Genomic DNA, 22,102 nt, shown 5'->3' on the forward strand with positions numbered 1-22,102 from the left:
CTGGAACTGTTCAAAAAAACTTTATTAGCAAATCTAAAGAGTGTCAAATATTTCTTTTGGCCTCGTGTCGCCAGTAATGTTGTTGTATAATCCTGTTGTCTCAGGTTGTGGATTGATTGATTGTGACTCACTTTTAATTCAGTCATAATTAAATGAATCAAATCGTAATGAAGTACTGAAAACAAGTGCCCAGAATCTGGAAATGATGAAACACCCAGCTCATTGAAACACAATGATACATTTTGTTCCTATATTTTCTGATCCAGATGTTGCACTCCTCATGGGGCCTCATACTTTAGGCTGCATAGTTCAGGGATGTGGAGGAATCACTCGGTTGATATTAATATTATTTTTTCTTAAGCCTGTCCACGCAACTTTGTGAATCTGCAGTCGCTGTCAACTAACGCTTGAGTGTTTGTTTGTTTCAGTGCACGATGGGACGTGTGATCAGGGGACAGAGAAAAGGTGCGGGCTCCGTGTTCAAAGCCCACATCAAGCACAGAAAAGGTGCCGCTAAACTCCGCCACATTGACTTCGCTGAACGCCATGGTTACATCAAGGGGATTGTGAAGGTAAGCGAGGACTCTTAACCACTTGTTTTTAGGGGGCGAGTTGTTAACGTGGCCCTGTTTTGTTTGTGAGTGTTACAAACCTTGTGGTTTCCCCCTCTCAGGATATTATCCATGACCCCGGCCGTGGTGCTCCCCTGGCCAAAGTGGCCTTCCGTGACCCATACCGCTTCAAGAAGAGGACGGAGCTCTTCATTGCTGCCGAGGGCATCCACACTGGACAGTTCATCTACTGTGGCAAGAAGGGTAAGAGGGTGGGAGTAGACTTTCTAAGGTTCCCTCTGGAATAAAAACGATTAATGGGGTGGGGAAACGGGAGACGGGTTGTGTTTTGGTTCAGTTTTGTTGTCAAGTTACTCATCAAACTGGTGTTAGTTGGTGACAGGTGAGAAACCAATTTTTTTCAAATTGCTCTGGGACATAGCAGGCACCCTTTTCTTTTTAATGATTTTTTTAGATTTTATATATCCACTCCATTTTATATACTAAATTACAGATATAAGTTTAAGTTGCATCCCTGCATTGATTTTCCCAATACAGCTTTGTCAGCGTCAGAGATCAGTGAACTTCGCTCACCCTGGTATCACAATATGACACTGATTTTCTGATGTTGTGGAAGATTAAAATATTATGATGAACATGAGTTGTGGCCCACGTTTATTAGAACAACACGTGGCATCAGAAGCAGTGAAATGGGATTGTCAGAATAATGTTAATATTTGTTCTTAATTGTGACAATTGTGTCTCAACCGTCTTTTATTTATCCCACAGCTCAGCTGAACATTGGTAATGTCCTGCCCGTTGGCACGATGCCCGAGGGAACCATCATCTGCTGCCTGGAGGAGAAGCCCGGCGACAGAGGCAAGCTGGCCCGCGCCTCCGGAAACTACGCCACAGTCATCTCCCACAACCCCGAGACCAAGAAGTCCAGAGTCAAGCTGCCCTCAGGCTCCAAGAAGGTCATCGCCTCTGCCAACAGAGCCGTCGTCGGTAAGGACCCTTTATCTCTTTATTTACGGCCTCCATGACCCACTTTAACGTTCATCTGCATGTTTGTACCAGTGCACAGTCTGACCAGCTCTTCTGTTTGTTAAAGGTGTGGTCGCTGGAGGTGGTCGTATTGACAAGCCCATCCTGAAGGCCGGTCGTGCCTACCACAAGTACAAGGCCAAGAGGAACTGCTGGCCACGTGTCCGTGGTGTGGCTATGAACGTAAGTGAACACGAGCATACGGAGACTACTATTACCCATGATGCAAGGGAGGTGAAACGTAGAGTAACATATGAGATGAGGACAGTGGTGAGAGTAGTGATTCCAATGATGGCTTCAGATTTTGTAACGTGTTCCCATCAAACAGCCTTATTTGTAGGTTGTTTTATGCTGTGTTTGCTGAATGTGTAGAAAAGTTTCATAGTGAGGGACTGAAATGATTCACTGTAATTAAGGAAAAGAGGAAAGAAGGTTAATGTGCTGGAAAAGTAGCAGCCTCAGTTCTGTGGGACTGGAAGAGATGCTGACTTTTTGTCCAACACAAAGCTGATTAATCAGTTTCCCCATCAACTCTGAAACACAATCTCATTGTGGATCTGCCCCAACGCCAAAATATTTTGTGAATATAATACATTACAACGGTTATTTTTTACCAACCTCAATTTTAGTTGAGCTATGATGGAGTTATCACGTCAGTGGTAAAAGTTAAGATAGTTGAAGATGGCCCCTTTATTTTTTTGTTTTTAATCAATTAACTGCATTTTAAGTTTTGGTCTTTTTGGACAAAACAAGAAATATGAAGACATAATGTTGGGTGGAATTATTTTTTTATAGCAACTCTGTCCAACATGGTGGAACTAACACAAGCATTGTGTCTTGAATGTAGACATTGTTAATGTTTCCTGATTGGATCATGTTGCTGAGTGTCTACATTTTAGAAACACCCTCATGTTATGAGTCTTTTTTCTCAATGTAAAGCACTTTGTAGAAAAAAACTGTTTATTGCTGCTAGATTCCTGCAACTGAGATGAAGTATAATGAAAGCACAAGATGAGTTTAAAATGGAATCAGACAGATGTGTCCACACATGACCCTGAAGGAGGCTGGAGGTCTAAATGTGAGAATGCAGCTAAGTGCAACATAACTAGGATCCTCAGACTGACGTCCTTGTTCTCTCTCTCTCTCTCTCTCTCTTTCCCTCTCTTTCCCTGCAGCCCGTTGAGCATCCCTTCGGTGGTGGTAACCATCAGCATATTGGCAAACCCTCCACAATCAGGAGGGATGCGCCTGCTGGTCGCAAGGTCGGTCTCATTGCTGCCCGTCGTACAGGCAGACTGCGTGGAACAAAGACCGTCCAGGAGAAGGAGAACTAGATCTGAATTTCTTGATAATAAAAACCTGTTCCAAAAGAATCTGTTTGCTTTCTTAAATTATCCTCAAACAAACGCAAGAAGGTCAAAATGTTAGATGGGTTTAAATTGGGTATTTTAGAGCTGCTGTTTGTGTTTTCTACCTCCGCCAAGGAGGTTGTTTAATAGCTGGAATATAATAACTACTGGAGGGATTTCCACGATACTTGGTGGAAGGATGAGATATGGTTCAAGAAAGAACCCAGTAAAATTTTGGATTACATTACATTAATTTTGGATCAGGAGAAATTGGCTGGTCATTTACTGGTAGCGGATAATTCTTTTAAAACAGAGCCCCAATTTAAGTTTCACCTAAAGCTAAAACTACTGGCTCATTGCAATTGTACAAGAAATGTGTTGTCCTTTCAAGACTATTGTAAATTCATCCATCAACAGGCTGGTAGCTGTCACCTTCAAATTAGAAAAAAAAGTCAATTTTTTTCTTTATCTGATGTTTGATGTGAATGTTACCTGAAGCTTCTGATTGCAGCTCAAGAGATTTTATCCCCAGCACTGCTGCCACATGAGTAAGTGGGTGTTCTTAAAGTGCTCAGTGGGACAGGCCACTAAATAAGGCTTTGTGTCCTCGAGTGGCAGCGTTTGTTTACTACCTTAATTAAGTTCAGAATTTGTTTGTTTATTTTTTCTTTTGCTGAAGGCACTTTCATTGAAGAGGTTGGGAGCTGAGATTTACTGCAGCAATGAAGGACTGCATTAATTTTTAACTGTGTACCCAATAAACCTCCAGCTGAGTGTGTGCGCGCACTGGAGGGAGCTCATACAGTTTAAAGCCACAGTGTAATATTTAGCAGAACTTATCAAATAAATTGAATATATTGTCCATAACTGTCCATATATTCACCTGCAAGAAAGAACCAATGTTTTTTCATAAATTTTAAATGAGTTAATGAGGTGGACCTGACTTTTTTTCTACTTTTTATTTCAAACTGTCAACAACAACAGTAAGTAGTGAAAATATAAAAACGCTTACATTACAATACATACATTCAGTGAGAATTGAAAATCACTAACAGCAACACAAAACAAAAAATAAGAAATTAAAAAAACTGAAAACAAACGCAAGAGTACCGAAATTTTTTTGTAAAGTCATTAAACATACTGCAAACATGAATTGTTTTAACTGCTTTTCTGTTTTGGACAGGGGGAATTGTTTTTTCAAGGTCAAATATCATAAATAACAGGTAAACTCTAGGTATACCATTTAAAAAGTAACTAAAGTAACGAAAAGTAAATAATAGTAACTAACTAACTAATAGTAACGAAAGGTAACTAAAGAGGATTGTAGTTTTAGTTAAAATAATAACAATTTAAAAAGCACACAGACGTCTTTTCAAGAATATAAACACACGTATACTAACATTTTATGAAATATGAGTACAGTGGGACTGGATTATGGTGGTCCCCGTCCAGCGCTGATCGAGAAGGTGGACCCAACTTCTGCGCATGACGCCATGTTTGCTCCGTCGTGTTGAATACAATACGGGTGCCCAAAACGGACAAAAAACACTCGGAAACCGGAAGCGGAAGTAGCGGTTGCGCGACTTTCGTGGCGGTCGCTCGATACCTATGGTCGGGCCAATAACAGAGTTTTGAGAAGCCAGAGTTCGCGAGAAAATGGAGGATCACACGTATTCATCGGGCAACAGGGACGGAGAGCGCGAACGACGGCCACTGAACAAGAGGAGCGCGAAACAGATCCACGACCAGCAGCGGCAGAGGACCAGGGTCTACATCGGCGGCGCGCTGCGCCGGTGGAGGGCGCTCATGAGGGACCGAGGGTTTCAGAGTCACGCGGAGGTCGCTGCTTTCCTGATGGACAGGTGATCAACACGTGATCGACACGACCAGGGTGCATTCAGGGTCTAGTGGTGTGAACCAGAGCGAGGCCACGTGCATAGAGCTGTTGTCATGTTGACAAATATCTATATGATGCTTCTTCTTTCCTACTGCCATCAGACTCCAGACTATATATATATATATATATATATATATATATATATATATATATATATATATATATATATATATATCATTTTCTCAGCAAAAGTTAATCTTACATAAATGTCATATCCTAAAAATAATAAAAATGTTCCTGCATTTTCAAACGATAACATTATACAAACTAGAGCTGCAAAAGTTAATCGAATTAGTAATCGATTACTTAATTAATCGCCAACTATTTCGATAATCGATTAATTGGTTCAAGTAGTTTTTAGGGAAAAAAAGGTCACATATATGACAATAAACCTGAAATTGAAATAGGTCATTATCAGAACATTACTAGTTATTATTTTTTATAATCGATTAATCTGTCGTTTATTTTTCTATAAAATGTCATAAAAGTTAGAAAAATGACGATCGTCTTTCCCAAACATTTTTGTTTTGTCCACACACCAAACATATTTAGTTTACTGTCATAGAGGAGACAAAAAAATCTGAAAATATACACATGTAAGAAGCTGAAATCAGAGAATTTTATAAAAACTACTTGAACCGATTAATCAATTATCAAAATAGTTGGCAATTAATTTAGTAATCGATTATTAATCAATAAACCGTTGCAGCACTAACCATTACCGTGTTTGATATTGTCACATATTAATATGACCTTTCTCTATTGTGCATATTAAAGCCATAAAGTATATTCATGGTTATATTTTATCTGGGGAGTGGGGGAAGGAAACTATCAGACAAAGGGTCACAAAAACCTAAATATTATGCAGAACTACAAAAGGCAGTGTACATATTCCAAGATAGAATAGTCACACTCATTTGTTTGATGTTTATGTTTATTCCTCCAGCTACGAGAGAGATCCTGCAACGTCAACTTATATCAAGAGGGAACAGGAGTGATTGTTCCTGCAGTGACCAGTCATCGATGCTTCCGGTGGGACAGAAAGGTGAGACACGGAAAATAAACGATTGTGTTGACGAAATATGTGTGATTACAACCAAAAGTATCAGATTTAGATTTTATTTCAAAATCACAGCATCGGAGCCGACGTCACCAACACACTGGTAAATAAAGCTGGTTCTGCTGATTGCGAGCTGGAGACCGTTGAAGCTCTGTCGGAGCGGAGGACGCTGAACAATCTCTATCTATGGATTCTCTCCACCTCACGCTGGACACGACAGCGGAGCTCCTTCTCCAAAAGACTCATTCAGCTTCACCGCCACAAGGAGCGTTACAGGAAATCTTTCCTGCCACGAGACGTTAGACTGAACAACACCTCACCTCTGGACTCTGTTCAACACGAACACCGGCACCTTTGCACCTTCATGTTACCATGTTCTACTGCGCATTACTGGTAATTGATTGCACGCTTGCACTATTTTATGTACATTCTGTATATTTATAATCGTTATTTTTTAACAAATTTTTGCAATTCTTATATTTTTATATATATATTTTATATATATTTTGTAAGGTGTGTCGTGTGATGGATACTTGCTGCTGTAACACCGGAATTTCCCATTTATCTATCTTATCCATCTAGTCTGTTTTCTGGTGCATTCAATGTTTGATTTCAAAATAAATATCAGTGAATAGTAAATTATCGCTGTTCCTTGTTATGAAAATACACATAACCTGAATTGGGAAGAACCATGAGGGGGGGTACTATCGTACTTGTACATGTATATATGTACATGATTGGAATACATACAGTACATCTTATATTTGATTATAGCGAAAAATACACATTGTAGCTTTTATGGAATTGAATCATGTATCATGACATTTGGGGGGGAAAAAACGTTTGCTTGTGTCACAGACTGTAGACGACAAAATGGTGCAGTGATCCCCAACCAATTAAAACTGGGTAGTTTAACAATTTATTTGAGGGAGTTTCAGAGACATGATTAAAAAGTATTTCACGAAAATAATCATTTTTGTCACAGAGAAACTGAATTAAACGAGATCAAATCATAGATGAATTAAAAAAGTAATATGAACTTTCAACAGAAGTTGGGAGACAAAATTAAAAAAGTGGCTTGACTTGAAGTCTGTAAAAGTCAGATTTCCATAAACATGCAGGATGTCTGCCCAAACTGAACATGTGTTGACTGCCTTATACTGATGTACACATTCACAGAGATGATAATGAATGTGCTTCGTCCCACGTTAAACTCGAATGAACCCTGATGACATCATCTGGGTTATTGTGTTTTTTCAGACATCATACACTCGGTTGTCAGTTTATTGGGTACACCGAGCACATTGGTGCTGCAATAAATCCAACCTTCACGAGTAGTTTGTGGTTAAATCTGTTGCAAAGAGGTGTTGATCATTTTGAAAACTGCAGTTTGTTGTGCTGTTAGACTGACGATGACTAAACAACACTTCAGAAGCAGTTGTTTCCAAAGTGATCGTACAGTCTCAAAGAAAACCTGTAGTGAGATATTTTAGTGGCGCAACGTGATTGGTTGTACAGTAAATTCGTATTTCAGATATTCAAAAATGGGGGAAAAGTGGCAGAAGAGTGTTACGTTGGCGTTAAACACATTTAGTGATAGTTTGTTTTTTAAGAATAAGTTTTTTAAGAATATATTCTTCTTTTTCATAGGCAACAACAACGAACCCTGACACTTACCCGATTGAAGTTAAATGCAGCATTCAATTTTCTATGAATTTAAATCATAGAAAACGTATGGATTGATACATCGATTGACCGCCATCTTTAGAATTCCAGGAGTAACGTGACAATACGCATACGTGAGAAGTGAACCAATGAACTTCCTCATTCTTATCGGGTTGTCGGCCTCGGACAAACCTCGTAGTAGTGGCACATGACTGAACTTGATGTGTAAAATCAATGGAAAGCACCAGCGTGTAGGATTCAGGAGGATGGAATAAAAATATAATCTTCATAATGATGTTGTCATAAGTGTTTAATCACAGTTATGTACTTTCTTTACCTTAGAGTGAGCCTTCATATCTACATCAGGAAGCCGCCATGTTTCTACAAGTCCTTTTGTGTTTTTAATTGTCGCCTGAAGGCCACCGTAGGTGTTAGGTTGGTTGTAGTACACAACTTCACCACTAGTTGTCTCTAAATCCCGCACACCGAACCTTTGAGGGGGATGTCCTCTCTCTCTACGCTTGCGTTTAGTGCAGATTTGATAAACCATAAATGTCTTCACATAAATCAAGTGATTCAGCACGCAAATCTAACTGCTGTCACAAATCTAACTGCTGTAAATATGAAAATAAATGTGGCGCCATGATTTACGTTGCTAGTGTGTTTATCAGAGCTGAGATTTAATTATTTTAACTGCCAATAGTCCAAAATTTGTGGTTGTTACTTAGTTGCACAAAGCTATATCTAATATGAAACTTGTTGGGCATTTTCCTCTATAATTTTACATCACAATTCATCAATAATGAAAATAATGATCAGCTGCTGCTGGTTTTTTGCATTACCACAAGTAAAAATGAGACACAGGCAAGATTCCATGTTCTTTATTTGCTAAGGGCGCAATGCTTTTTTTTTTTTGTTATATTTCTGTGCACAAAAAACCTCACAAAGTGAAAGTCCACATCGCGACTGTAGCTCCAGAATTCAACGTCACACCATGGCCAAAACAAAAGTCGGCAAAAAACAGGGCGCAGAACTCTGTACAGTCAAATATCTTCTTTAAAAATAACACAAGGACAAAAATGTTCCTCTTAAATCAAATTCTATTTTTTTTAGTGAAATACAACAAAATAAATTCTATAAAATAAGAGCAAAATATTTAAATATAATACGGTGGGCAGAATATTTTCATTTGCAGGAGTATTTGGTATGTTTTAGACAAAAAAGAAAAGAAAAAAAAAAAGAAAAAGAAAATTTCAAAAATACACGCATTCAAGTTACCAATTAAATACAGTATTTACTGATGTTTTACCTTTTACTCCTACAGAATTACAAGTTAGCTCAAGTTGCAACGTGACTAACCAGCTGCTATTCTCACGGTGCGACCCTGCCGCGGAGCCTCGTGTCCATGGAGCGAGAGGGACGAGGGTCTCGCTGCCGCTCAGGATCGGTTGCTTCATCCCGAACCGCAGCCAGACGGGCAAAAACCTGACCGGCTCCATGGGCAGAGAGGAAGCTGACGGGGAGCCAAACGGGTCTCGTCTACAACTAGGCTCTATTGAAGAGACAGAAGCAAACCACACAGTCTATTTTTACACACCAGAGTAGCCCAGTGCCGCGATTTCTGTTGCATATGTGTTTTCATTTTATCTGAATTTCCTATAGATGAAAAGCTAAAGCTGTCTAATCCCATCAACACTGGCTGCCGAATGTAAAGTCGTAGGATTATGATGAGCAATTGAAAAAAAGCCACTTATTCATACATTGGTTCAAAAATATCGCCCTCATTGTAGATAGGGGTAGATGATGAGTAGAAAATAATAATTAAAAAAAACAAAAACCTAAGGGTAACACCCCTCTGGAGATGTTGGATTAAGAACAGCTTTAAGTTGTTATGATCACAAGTCTTCCCTTGGGCTACACTATTCTGGTGAGAAGCCATGCTAAATGTTACAGCATATTAACTAGAGCTTCGAAAAAGGGTTGAATTAATTACCAGAACAAAACAAAAACAAAAGAAGAAAAGAAAAAAAGAAATCAAAGAAAAAGAAAGGCAATGAGTTTCAGAACAATGTTGCATCACTGCGTTTTCACATCAACCAAACACCGTAGAAGTCCACCCAACCATTCCACATCTCACAAATAAAACCAACCACGGCTCGTGAGTTGATCTGGCATTGGGGTCATGAAGTCGCCGAGGAGCTTAAGAATAATAATATTAATTATGATAATAACAATGCGTCTTTCTACAGTTGAATGACCAGTAACCTTCCGATGGTGGAACAAACTTTACTGCCGAGCATGGGTGATAAAACAAAGAGGAGTTGTTGTCTTCTTACAGTTTTGTTGTGTTTTTTTTTTTTGGGGGGGGGGGGCTTTTTTTCCCCCTCTTATTTATAATATCCATTTTTGTTTTTCATACTATCTGCAACAATCTCCCAACAGCAAACCACACAGAGTTATGCTACTGGGGGACCTGAACAGTCAAAAACATTAAGATACTATGTACACCTTTTTTCGTCGTGTAGACAAGCGCATCAGCATCGTCAGCTCGGACTAAATTTGTTTTTCTTTATTAGAACTCTTTGTCCACTTCCCTCGCCTCTGCAGCCACCAGCAGGCCCCTGTCACGAGGCCAGGCAGCCCCAGGCCAGGGAAGAGCGCCTCCCTCAGGCTCGACGGCAGAGAGAGGCCGTGGCCTGGAGTGGGGGTGGGGGGGTGGGAGGCCCTGGCTCTGCCCTGCCCTGGGGCCACACAGAGAGAAAGAGAGAGAGGCCCCCGGTCGAGGAGCTCTGCTGACCGAACGATGAGAGGAAGGAGAGCGGGACGATGGAGGCTCGAGGCACAGCAGAGGGGAGGGGAGGGGATGTTACTCCTTAGGCGGGGCAGGTGCTGGGGTGGTGGAGGAGGTGGTGGTGGTGGTGGTAGAGGTGGTGGTGGAGGAGGTGGAGGCGGGGGCGGGGGCGGGGGCGGCGACCTCCTCGGTGCTCTCCCAGTTCTCTTGTGCTCGCGGGCCTGGGCCGGGAGTGGGACCAGGGCCTGGGGTGGGGGTCTGGGTCGGGCCGGGAGTCGGGGCCGAGGCAGGACCGGGACGCTGGGGGTTGTTCATGTGCTGAGCAGCAGGCCCGGTGTACGGCTGCCCATGGGGGTGGTTGTTCTGTTGGAGGAGGAGAAGAGCGGACAATAATCATTGGCTTGAAAACCACCAAACTGCTGCAACTAAAAATATTACATCCTCTGAACACATTTTATTCATGAATTCCATTGAAGATTCACCAACAATAAACTGCACTTACAAAACCTGATATCTCACGGTTTCATGTATTTTTAAAATTGGCCATCTGGGGAAACAATATATAGAAATAAATCTTATTCTGTACTTTATTAAAACAATATGCCACAAGGTGACATGTCCCTTCATTATCAGAAAGTTGCTGTCGTGTGGGTTCGCATTACCACACGCTGGCTGCTTGTGTGAGCACTTGGGCACGAAGTGACACTTCACGATGCTGAAGGGGAAAATGAATTGTTGTCATGGTTACTGGCACTCAACGCTAACTTCCATATTAGAACTCTCTGCTCTGCTCTTATTGGGCGAGACGCGAACAGTGAATGCGACCGTCACCAGTCGGCGCGAGAGAAACACGCGTCGAGACGAGGCTGCGAGGTTCAGCAGCTCTACCTGCTGAAACTGGGCGGTTCCAGGAGAGTGCGGGTACAGGGACGTGTCCTCGGGCGGGGAGGAGTCTTGATCGTCGGGCGCTTCCGTTTCGTCGGGCTCCTAGAGGACGCGAGGGAAAAATATCACCGATTAAGTTCCGACATTCAAAAGAGAATAGACCAAAAACAGTATAAATGTGTAAAGCAGGAACTCCCTCGTCTATGTGAACAAAGCAGTGGGTGTGACTTCAAAGCTTCGTCATTTCAGTGAGAAGCGGCTGCGTGGGGACGGTTCAAAATGTTCCAACTGTGTTGCGTCGTCTAGTGAACGAGGCTTTAAATGAGATGTGATAAATGTGCGTGGGTGGATTCTACACCTGGGAGCGCAGAGGGCCGCTGGTGAGGCTTTAGAAACTGTACTACTGGGGAGGTTTGCTCAGTTTGACATTTTTGAAAGGATCATTTGTATTTTTCTTGTCGTTTTAAAGTTGAAAATATTACTGAATTAAAATATCCTGATCCTAGAAACTGTCTGGTCATATATCTGTAGTGCCTGACATCAGTGTCGGTGGTTAAGTACACTACTATGACTCATGAAGATGTCATCACATAATCTTGTGTCGTTTTGCCTCTGTCCTTTAAAACTAATCATTATTCATTATTTAGGTTTTATTTTTAACTATTAACTAGTTGTTGCCCAAAGTTTCTTCAGTTTTTGCAAGTTCAAACTATGAAAATGTCAAAAGTCCATAAATATGTACCATATTGGCTCCAATAATATCATAAAGAACAAAATATTGCTCAAGCCATCGTCTCATAGTTGAAATACTGTAACTACTATTGAATCATGAAGTGTAGCTGAAGCTATAGAGTTTTTCAGTGAGAAGCAGGTGGCTGGAGGCTCAAGCCTCAGTTTGAGATGGTAGACCGGCTCCGTCTGGGCTGTTACTTTGGCGAATAAGTGGCGCTGGGCAGCAGGACAGAGGGAGAACAAAGATCTGTTCACTGTGTGCAGCTGCATAACTGGATTTATTCTGCCAGGTCCACTGTAACACTACACTCTGACCGACAGCAAGTCTGTCAAGAGTGGACAACAGCATGAATGATGAATTTTATATATATATTGTCTGCTTTATTAACATGCATGTAATTCATGAAGTTGAAATACTAATATAGATAAGACAGAAAACTAATTATATCAATGTCAAGGGGGAAGATGAAATGGTAATATAAGTGCTGACAAATTTAAGTGTTAATCAGTTCACCGTCTATAAAATAGGGCTGACCCGACAGCTTTGAAGCTTTGACCAGCTCTTAATTAGTTATGTTATTGTTCATCAATCATTTGATTATCTTTATCATTATTGTTATGTATGCACTACCACAAAATAGTTACCAGCACTGAGCGTAACAACGACACCGGGAAAGTTTCAACAAGATGTCGGAAAAAGTCCGAAAAAGTCCCCCCCCCCCCCCCCCCCCAATAAATTGATAATTTAGCAGATAAGTCGTCACCGGTTCTGGTTCTCACTGAAACCTCGAAGTGTCAGAACGATACTCGGGAACAGCTTGACTGGAAAACTGTTCAGCAGTTTGTATAAACACACAGCTTTAATCTAACCTCCTGTTTTTAACTTTTTTTGAAAAATATTATATTTACATGTGTCCAAAAATTTGAAATGGGGGTCGAAGTTAACTAAGTGGGTAAAACCACCAGGACTAAACACGATATGTGTTCCTAGCCTCTGCGACGACCTGGAGGCCTAAACACTGGCCGACTGTTTCACTGCTTCCCTGCTTAATTCTTTAATTCAATTTGTCTTTGTTCATTCCTTCCTTAATGTTGTGGTGCCTGGAATACTGACCTTCCCTGGGCTTCCCTGAGTACACTTGAGCTGTGTATGGAATATTACAGGAGAAGTGTGTCATTGGACTGGATTTGTCAACATAAAAAAATACAAGTAACTTCTTTTATGTTAAAACAAACAAAATATTAAATATAAGATATTTGAATGCATTGTGAACTACAGCCATGAATCAACACAAAACACACTCAGCATAGCAAACATGTCATAGCTGTAGCTCAGGGTTTATCGGCTTGTTGGAAATACTAAATTAATGAATACAATTAGAAAACCAATCAATTATGAGGTCTATGAAATGTCAAGGTTTAGAAACTTTGTTTATAAAATAATATAAAATGCAAGAAAAAAAAAGCAACAGCTTAACATTTATAATGACATGAGAAAAATAAATCATTAAAATAGTCAATAATAAATATTCTGGCAGCACTCTAGTCATCTCCTCAGTTTCGTTACACATATGCAACCCAGTTAAAAGCCAATCGTGATATTTTATTCATCAGGTTGCCGTGGTGACGTGACGTGTTTACACATCAGTCACTCAGTATTTCTGTGGGATGTTTCTGTTCCTTTCACCACCTTTCATTATTAATCTGTTCCCATAGCAACACGGGTCACATCTGTATGTTTTCTATGGCGGTATTTTTCCAATATTCATAGATTTTTATCTTTTTATGTTTTTTGTTCTTTTAACTGTACACCCCATGATCACATTCAAATATTCACAGATTATTTAAGAAAAAGTGTCTTTTAGTTTTCAACACTGGAAGATAATGTGAAATTAGGCAACGTGTGCATTTTTGTGTAAAAAAAGGTACAATGACGATGTAATTACCTCTTCGGGACAGAGTTCACAGGCCTTGGCCAGGGTCATACGTGCACTGTGCGAACGCTCCAGGAAATATCCGTTGGAGGTCTCGTTGCTCTGGACCGGAGGGGACCAGTTGTTGTAGGTGTACTGGGGGTTGCCCGTGTAGGGCCTCCTCTCCAGCTCGTCCCCTAACCACTCGACTGCCCACGTCCACTTTCGTTTCAGGTCACCGTTACTCTGTGTGCACACGGAGAACATGCGGATTAGCAGATATGATGCATTAGGAAGTTTTTTCTTTTTAGTCTTGAGTCTTGAGTACATTTTAGCTAGAGTTGGTTCAGTCTACACACATGTGAGAGGCAGGAATTGCTGGAGATGCATGAAATGGGTTCTGACAACAGGAATTTTTTCTGTTAAATCACAATCACAATTCACTGCATGAGCTTTGTACCTGTAGGATCTGATAAGCCACAGAGCAGTTGCTGAACAGGGCAACCATGCACTTGATGCACTGGTAGGCCCGCTTCTGGTAGTGGTTCTTGGAGCGCTGGATGGTGTCGAAGAGCCCGTCTCGATCATCTGGAATTCCCTTCAGCACATTGTGGATCCTGCACGAACCAAAGGGAGAGGGGGGAAATTGGAACTGTGATTAAATTTAAAAGGAATCCTTGAGGCTTTATGCCTCTGTCAGGCAGTCAAGGATTTAACATCTGTTATGAGTCAGAAAAGGGTTTTCGACTTCTTCTTCATTTTATCCTTTTAGTGAATTAACTCTTGGGTTAAGGCCAAAAACGTGTTTTGTGATGCTCCAGTGACAGTGACCTCAGACTCTAATATAAACTAATTGGATTTTGGTGTTCAAAGTGAATGTCTCTGCCTAATTTGAAGAAATTGAGGAATCAAGTTTTGTAAATTGGTGATCTTGACCTTTGACCACAAATTATAATCTGTCTTTTAGTCCAGGTGAATGTTTTGCCGAGAATCAACAAATTCCCTGAGACACATTCCCGAGATGGATGGACAACCCGAAAACATAATGATTCTGGCCGCGGCTGTTGTCGTCACAACTACGAATCAGTAACAACATACACACGGAGCGATTCGTCTGACCTGTGTGTCTGCCACGAGTCCTCGATGAGCAGGATCTGTAGCAGCAAGTCCAGGTAAGGCCTCAGCTCGTAGGTGTAGGAGTATGCAACCTGCACACAACACATGTAGAACTAAACATAGACTCTTGGGAGCACATGCGAGTGTCATGTTGGTCAGAAGAAGCGATTTGTTGTTGGGTTTTTTTTTACCTGCCAGAGCAGTTCACTGAGCACAGTGGAGGAGAACTGGGGGTTCTCCCAGCAGCTGAAGCGAAGCAGCTTCACCGTCTCCTCAGAGTTGCTGCAGTCTTCGATGATCTTTTTCACGTAGCTGGTCCGAACAAACAGAATCTCTGCCACCAGCTGCTGCACGGGCATCACCGGGGCCGTCAGGTTGGTGTCCCCATATGGGTTAGGAAGAGGAGGGTTACCTGGAGAAGGTAGAAGAAGAAGAGGAAGAAGAGAAACTGAAATGAAACAAAAAGCCCATGTTTGTTGAGTGCCGTCATTCTTTCATTTCTGGAAGCCCTCAGCTCCAAGCTCTGCCTACACAACAGAGGCTCAGAGTGGCTGGTGTGTCAGTCACTAGATCCTGAGCAAGGATGGAAATCCTCATTGGGCTGTAAACTCTCCTCCCTCCCACCATTACCCCCGAGGCTGTTTCACAAGTTATCACTGCCTCACGTCAGCTGAGTTCAAATCGCATTTTGTGTGACTGAAGATCTCGGACACACTCACCATTGATGGAGGACTGCATGCGCGTGGACACGTCACAGCAGCGGACCAGCTGCGAAACCACAGTGTAGAGCTTCCCCAGCTCAGCGTACTGGTATTTGATTGGAGGGCCGGGACCCTCGTCCAGGGCGACCAACATGAACGTGGCAGGAACGTTTAGCTTGAGCAGCTGGGTCTTTTCTGCCAAGCCTGGGAATGTCAAAAATTATGAAACCATATTTTGTATTAACTGTACTTCATTCACAACAACAATTCACAGGGGAACAGATGTCCGCGACAGACGACAGGTGATGACTTAGTGCTCCTTACCTAGATTGGCGTACATGACAAAGAGGTTGAAGTACTGCTGCAGGTGACGGCCGTGTTCAGAAACCTCTCTCCTCAGCAGGTTGAGTACAGCTCTTAACAGGTGGTCACTTAAACTGAGGTTATCACAGCCCTGCAATACAAATATGGAGAAGCAGAGAGAGAGAGAGAGAGAGAGAGAGAAAAAAAAAGGTGGGTTACATCATTTAGAAGTTGGGAGTATGTTCTCATTGACAACCTGTGATTGAAATCCAAGAAACTTCCAAGTATCTTCTTCAGCTTCTAGTATCTTCCATAAAATTCTTATAATATTTTGTCCGGCACCAACCTGAGTAGAGGGTCCAGGCGAGGCGGTGGGGGAGGGGCAGGGGCCGTCTTGCAGCGAGAAGTGGGCGATGAAGACGATGAGCTTGGCGAACGCTCCGCGGACCTCGGCGCTCGGGCACTCGAGCAGGTACTCGGAGAACCGGTTGGGGTATGCAAACAGGACGTTGTGTGCAAACCAATAGCGTACATTCTTACTGTGTCTCAGCAGGATGCAGAGGGCGTCGTACCTACAGGGGGAGGACGAGGGGAATAAATAGATTTGTTTAGAGAAGGATGGAGAACAGAGAGAAAATCAAAAATAAACATGAGGTAAAGGGGGCTCACCAGTCACTGGCAGGACCCCGTACTACTTTCTTGGTGTGGAAACCTGTGCTGAAGAGGAACTTAGCAGCCAGCTGAGCACTTATCATAGCAATCTCCTCTGCCTCTGGCAGAAGATGGTCTTGTCCTGATAACATAGGAATGACAGGTGGGAAAAAAATGTTGTCAGGTCATTTACATAGATTTGTCTTCAGTGCAGTAACATAGGCAAAAAAAAGGGGGAATATGTACTCTGAACACACTGGATTTAAAATGAAATCACTGAGGTCATAGAACAGACTTTCAGCTCTAAGGCTGTTAATTCTAATATTATTTGTCCGAAGACATTTTGTCACCTAAATTAAGGAGAACAAATAAAATCGGTCACAATTTTCCTAGGGAACAGAGTCAACACAATGAAAATGTGTCTGTCCCACATTCAGACTTCATAGTGATGTAAAAGATACTGACAACAACAGATAATCTCACAGTAAAGTATTATTATTCTTGTTCTATCCTTTTACGGGTTGTTTTTCTTCTTCTACAAGAATAAACTAAGATGAAACACGACACATAAACAACAACGTAGCAGCTGAGCAGTCGTCAGGATGTGAATGTGAAACGAGCGGCTTCAGGGCAAAGATGCATAACAATGAGTCAACTGGTCTGAGTGAAGCAGCTCAAAAATATATTGAATCGTAATTTCCAGACCTTCATACTGGAACAGCATGTTCGGTCAGGAGGTGAACCTCCTCAGACACACAATAGTTTTGTTCTTCATAAAAAAATTATTTAAAAAAAGAAATCATGTAACTGCTGCTGGCTGGAATGGTTTATGAAAGTGAGTGAGATATTGGCCCTGTGTACACAGCAGCAAACAGACTGACACTGTGTATTCATGATTATCTGAATCATTCAGTACAGATCAAGTGCTTCGGCAGTGATGACTGCCCCTAAAACATGTATTTCGCTGTGAAACCTAACTGGGCCCTGGCTGCATTAATAATTCATCGGTGCTTTTTAAACAACCAATGATAGAGACGGCGAAGTTCTCGGCATCCCCATGCGAAGGCCATCGACCGCGAATGCTTTCCACAGTGATGCTGCGTCATTTTGAAATTTAATTTTCTCCTGTGAAATCTGTGATGAAACTACAACAGCAGCAGCAGCAGCTATATCTTTAAGAGAGAAGCTAGAAATCCACAGCAGAGAAATAGTGAGTAATTAAGTTCAGATTAAAAGATCAAAGATCTATTAGGGCTATTAAATATTTCTACAGTCATACCTGGGGACACCATACTGTGCAGCTTTAACAGATCATATTACTTATACAAAATTTTGTTCTTCTCAACTGTATATACGAGTTTCAACCATTACCATTAAGGTTGGTTGTTAAACCATGACGCATCTACCCATTGTGGGGAAACAATACACAAGCTAATTACTTGATAAATGGTTTGTATGTTATTAGCTTAATTTATCTTTCCTTGTTATCGCCTGTGTTTTTTTTTGTCACTCTCAAAAGTAGCGCTGCAACAGTTCATCGATTTGGTAATAGATAACTTGAAAATAATTGTTAGTTGCAGCCCTACTCAAAAGACTTAAATGGAACCTAACTTGTTCAAAGCGTAAAAACAGCTAAACAGTGTGTGAAAATGAAGACAAAATACAACGCTGTGCTTCTGTAACACCCTCTTTCCAAAACATCAGATTTAAAAGCTAACGAACCTAATAGACTCACTTCTAATATACAATAACAAATAAGATCAACTTATTTTTGCATTTAACAATCCACTCAGCAGACGACACAGAAGTGATGCGTACCTGGAGGAGGGTTTAAATAGACACTGTTACAGGTCAGAAGTTTCTTAATGAACTGGAAATATTCCAGGCTGTATTGCATTCGGTTGTGCATGAATTGGACGTTCTGCTTGCGGACGCTGCACTCGATGACACCAGGCATCTTGACCTGATTCGGCTTGCTGGAGGAGATGGTCAACTCTGAGATGTATTTGACAAGCTCGCTGTCCTTGTCCAGTGAGTCCATGCGCTCGTAGAAGAGGATGTAGGCGTTCCACCAGCGCTTCTGCCTGCGATACGACATCCTCTTCATCATGTGATCGAACACCTCGCCCATGTACTCCCCGCCGAAGCACTGGTTCTTCATTTCCTCCTCGTCGTCCATCTTGCACTCGGTCACATCGCCGTCGTCAAACTTGTACCAGCGGTTCTTCTCGCCGTCACCCCCATTCCTCTGGATGATGTAGGAGTAGTAGTGTCCGCCGCTGGCCTGGCCTGAGTGGACCAGCACTCCCACCAGACGATACTTGGAGCTGCCCGGAGGTGTGGGCTCAGACGGCTCGTTCTGCTGGATCACCTGGTTCTCTGGATTGACATCGTCCCCCTCCAGCTTGGCCACACCTGCTACCGTGTACGGCTCCATGTCCAGCTCCCGGGGGAACTCAAAGTAGTCGTTGAACTTGATGGCACACTCCCTCTCCCAGTCGTAGTCGAAGCGCTTCAGCTGGATGGCCAGGACTGGTGGCAGCTTCTTAATCAGCAGGCGCTTCACCGTGTCCACCTGACAAGGAGAGCAAACGTTAGATTGAAACTCTGGCCCTTTACAGAAAGCAGTTACATTTGATTCAGTCATGGCACAGCCACGTCTTCTCTATCTTCCCTTGGTACTCACCTTCTTATTACACTTCTCACAGTGGTAGGCATTGGCTCCCTCCAGCAGATCTCCTTTAACGTACTGCTCCATGGAGTCCAACAGGTTCTGGTGGTTTCTGATGTCTACGTTGAGCGTTGTGAATGACTCCTCGCACTCATACCTGACAACACAAAGAAAAGTATTTCTTTCCGATACTATTAAAATGATTTCCAGTAAGAAGCACCGGGAAAAGGACTGTAACTCAACCTGTGGGGGCATCCCTGACAGATCTTCTGGTCAGCGAAGGACCCTCCCAGCACCTTGCTGAGCATGGCGGGGTGGCCCAGGGCTTTCAGAGCTTCATCTAAACTATCCACCAAAGAGTTGAAGAACTCCAGAGCATCGTGCTGCTCCCTCAAGTTCACTGGCTCACCCCATAACCTAAAAAACAAAATAGTGAATAAAATAAGAAGTCTTCAACTTCAAACCCAGTAGCCAATCGAGATGGACTGTGAAACTTCAAAATACCTGAACTGCTTCCAGAATCCCCTCGGGACATAGTACTGCAGTCTGGATGCAGCTAGATGGCCAAAGATGACCTGTAGGTGGCGCAGGACCCCGATGTTGTACTCTTTCCTGTCCTCTGACTTGCTGGAGGGCTTATCGTCAAACTGATGGTGGTAGCTGAACACCTCGTCACGAGGATCCACGTTACTCTGTGGAGACAAAACGCAACAGACAAATTAACCACGTCTCCCCCTGAGTTTTTTTGGGGCCACCATTTCGTTGTGCCATCTTAACTGTGGGGAATGAACTTCAGATGTAAGAGTAAATGGCCTTCAGCGTCTCTGACGTTGTTTAATCACTTGAAACATTTTGTGTTTATTGAAGCGCAAAACTCTCTCAATACCTCGTTCTCCTGCTTCTCATCCCCCGACATGTCGTCGTCCACGTCGGTGCCCGTGCCCTCGATGGCCAGGATGCCATTGCGGATAGGAGGGATCATGTACAGCTGCTGGATGACAGAGTTCATGTAACAGGTGGCCCCAGCGTTCTTCAGACCTACAAAGCCTTTGTTGGGCCGCGGCCCCACCGGAGGCAAATACTCCCACTCGGTCAACGTTTCACTACCTGGAAAGAGAGGGGAAGGGAAAATCAGATTTATACATATACTGTAATTTCCAAATTTTGTCAGTGGGATCCAGTTATAAAAAAATGCCTCTCCCTACCTAAGTAATACATGTCAGTCAGAGTGTCGACTATCTGTTTGAGGTTGCGGACACAGCCGACAGCCAGAGCCACCAGGAGCTCAAAGCCAGCGTTGATGGAAGCGGGGGTGCTGCACACTGGGATGGCCTGCTCTGTGGGGAAATCCCCACTCTTCATGTACTGCAGGTAAACATTAGACGCTGGGAAAATGAAGTCGTCAATCAGCTCCTGCACAAGAAGGAAAGGGAGAGATCATTTCTAGGTGATATCATAGGATTTTTTTTTCTCCTTACCTGTTCAACATAAACAGTCTATTTAATGTACCTTAATGAGGTTGGCTCCTCCCTTCTCACAGCCAATGTAGTATTTCTTTTCTGGTGTCTGGAAAGCTAGAAGTTCTTTGGTGACCCCGAGGTGGCCCTCCAGGATGGTCTCCTCCACACCTGTCTCCCCTGTCCTCTTAACCTCATCCTATGGGAAACAAACATTGTTTACCATCAACTCGTGAGGGCAAAACTATAGACAAACTTTTAAGATTTTGTCCAATATTTAAAAATACAGGCATTAAAAAACAGGATTGTGAACATATGGGCGGTTTTACCCGTATCCTCTTCAGCCAGTCGATCTCGTTGTTGAGCAGCACCTCAGCATTTGGCAGGTTGATGTTACTGTTGTAGGCATAGTTCAGCAGATGTCGGAGCAGAGTGAAGTAGTCCCCAGCGTGTTTGGCTCGCTCCTTGGCTGTACTCTGGACACGGACATGGGCAATTTGAAATTAAAGAAATGAATTATAAGTTAGACAATAAAATAGACAAATTATATTCTTTTAAGGGAACGGTGTGTAAAAAGCCACTCACCCCTAGCACAGTGAAGAGGAGGGTGATGAAGAAGAGGAGGGGTCGGTGGCCCATACAGCACCGAGTTGCCATCAGGAAAAACTGCTCCTGGGCCATCTGACGAACTGATCTGTAAAAGACGGATAACCTCATTAGATTCCCTCGTAACTATAAAAGAGCTACAGATAATGAGCCTGTCTCTTTCATTTATGGTCCAGCAGTTGGTTGGAAATCAAACTGATTTACTTACTTGCTGTGGCAGTGTAGCAGCAGGTCTATGATGTAGGTCTGCCAAGCCTTCTCCTTACTGAGCGTGTCCAGGGCCGTTGGCATGAGGGCAAAACAAAGCGTCATCACTTCCAGGGCCTCGCAGCACACCTGCTCATCTTCCCCATCTGGCTCCTTAGCTGCATTTGTCTAACGAGAAAGAGAAAGATGATACACATTGTAAAAAAAAAAATGGAGTAGAGCATGGCAATTTTTTAAATTGCTCCACCAAGTCCACTGAGCTCATCAAGGTCTTTTTGTTACGCTTGCTTTTAACTTACGACCTTTTGGAAATGAGATTTTACTTTCTCTGCATCCTAGTTTTTATAACAGTCTGCATATCTATTATGGACGGATGTGCAGCAGATACTTTATTCTATTGTGAAAGTCTGGGCTGTGCAACCATTATACTTACGTGCTCCTCCTCGCTGTTCAAATGATTAGAGTTGTAATTTTCACTAAAATATCTGTACTACAGTCAA

At 42.4% G+C, this 22,102-nt stretch overlaps 2 protein-coding genes and 1 long non-coding RNA gene across 12 annotated transcripts in view; 2 read left to right on the plus strand and 1 right to left on the minus strand.

Moving 5' to 3' along the window:
- Positions 1-394: 394 nt before the first annotated feature.
- rpl8 (ribosomal protein L8) lies at positions 395-2,971 on the plus strand. Its single transcript, XM_035650927.2, has 5 exons — positions 395-572; positions 674-815; positions 1,341-1,559; positions 1,666-1,781; positions 2,774-2,971. Exons 1-5 carry the CDS (start codon positions 435-437, stop codon positions 2,930-2,932), a joined length of 774 nt encoding a protein of 257 aa, XP_035506820.1. The 5' UTR covers positions 395-434; the 3' UTR covers positions 2,933-2,971.
- A 1,534-nt stretch (positions 2,972-4,505) lies between these two features.
- On the plus strand, positions 4,506-6,577 carry LOC118320326. Its single transcript, XR_004796290.2, has 3 exons — positions 4,506-4,809; positions 5,791-5,889; positions 5,980-6,577. It is a non-coding gene; the product is annotated as an uncharacterized LOC118320326 (long non-coding RNA).
- Positions 6,578-8,434: 1,857 nt separating this feature from the next.
- usp9 (ubiquitin specific peptidase 9) overlaps positions 8,435-22,102 on the minus strand; it is a 37,212-nt gene continuing 23,544 nt past the window's right edge. For 5 of the 10 annotated variants that reach the window (XM_035650917.2, XM_047337485.1, XM_035650921.2 and 2 more), the window contains 21 exons: positions 21,604-21,770; positions 21,375-21,483; positions 21,119-21,265; positions 20,842-20,988; positions 20,538-20,745; positions 20,219-20,439; positions 19,837-20,024; positions 19,576-19,749; positions 19,348-19,489; positions 18,480-19,236; positions 16,680-16,803; positions 16,357-16,582; positions 16,032-16,161; positions 15,726-15,911; positions 15,198-15,418; positions 15,010-15,098; positions 14,351-14,507; positions 13,924-14,136; positions 13,092-13,121; positions 11,249-11,347; positions 8,435-10,723 (listed from right to left, as the gene is read on the minus strand). In XM_035650917.2, coding sequence (XP_035506810.2) covers positions 10,436-10,723; positions 11,249-11,347; positions 13,092-13,121; positions 13,924-14,136; positions 14,351-14,507; positions 15,010-15,098; positions 15,198-15,418; positions 15,726-15,911; positions 16,032-16,161; positions 16,357-16,582; positions 16,680-16,803; positions 18,480-19,236; positions 19,348-19,489; positions 19,576-19,749; positions 19,837-20,024; positions 20,219-20,439; positions 20,538-20,745; positions 20,842-20,988; positions 21,119-21,265; positions 21,375-21,483; positions 21,604-21,770 — 4,023 coding nt within the window. In that variant the 3' untranslated portion in view covers positions 8,435-10,435. Of the gene's footprint in view, positions 10,724-10,862; positions 10,908-11,022; positions 11,076-11,248; positions 11,348-13,091; positions 13,122-13,923; positions 14,137-14,350; positions 14,508-15,009; positions 15,099-15,197; positions 15,419-15,725; positions 15,912-16,031; positions 16,162-16,356; positions 16,583-16,679; positions 16,804-18,479; positions 19,237-19,347; positions 19,490-19,575; positions 19,750-19,836; positions 20,025-20,218; positions 20,440-20,537; positions 20,746-20,841; positions 20,989-21,118; positions 21,266-21,374; positions 21,484-21,603; positions 21,771-22,102 lie in introns of all 10 variants that reach the window. The other 5 variants (XM_035650920.2, XM_035650926.2, XM_035650924.2 and 2 more) reach the window with 4 other exon arrangements.

Source organism: Scophthalmus maximus, chromosome 14 (genome assembly GCF_022379125.1).
Source record: "Scophthalmus maximus strain ysfricsl-2021 chromosome 14, ASM2237912v1, whole genome shotgun sequence".
NCBI classification, from domain to species: Eukaryota; Metazoa; Chordata; class Actinopteri; order Pleuronectiformes; family Scophthalmidae; genus Scophthalmus; species Scophthalmus maximus.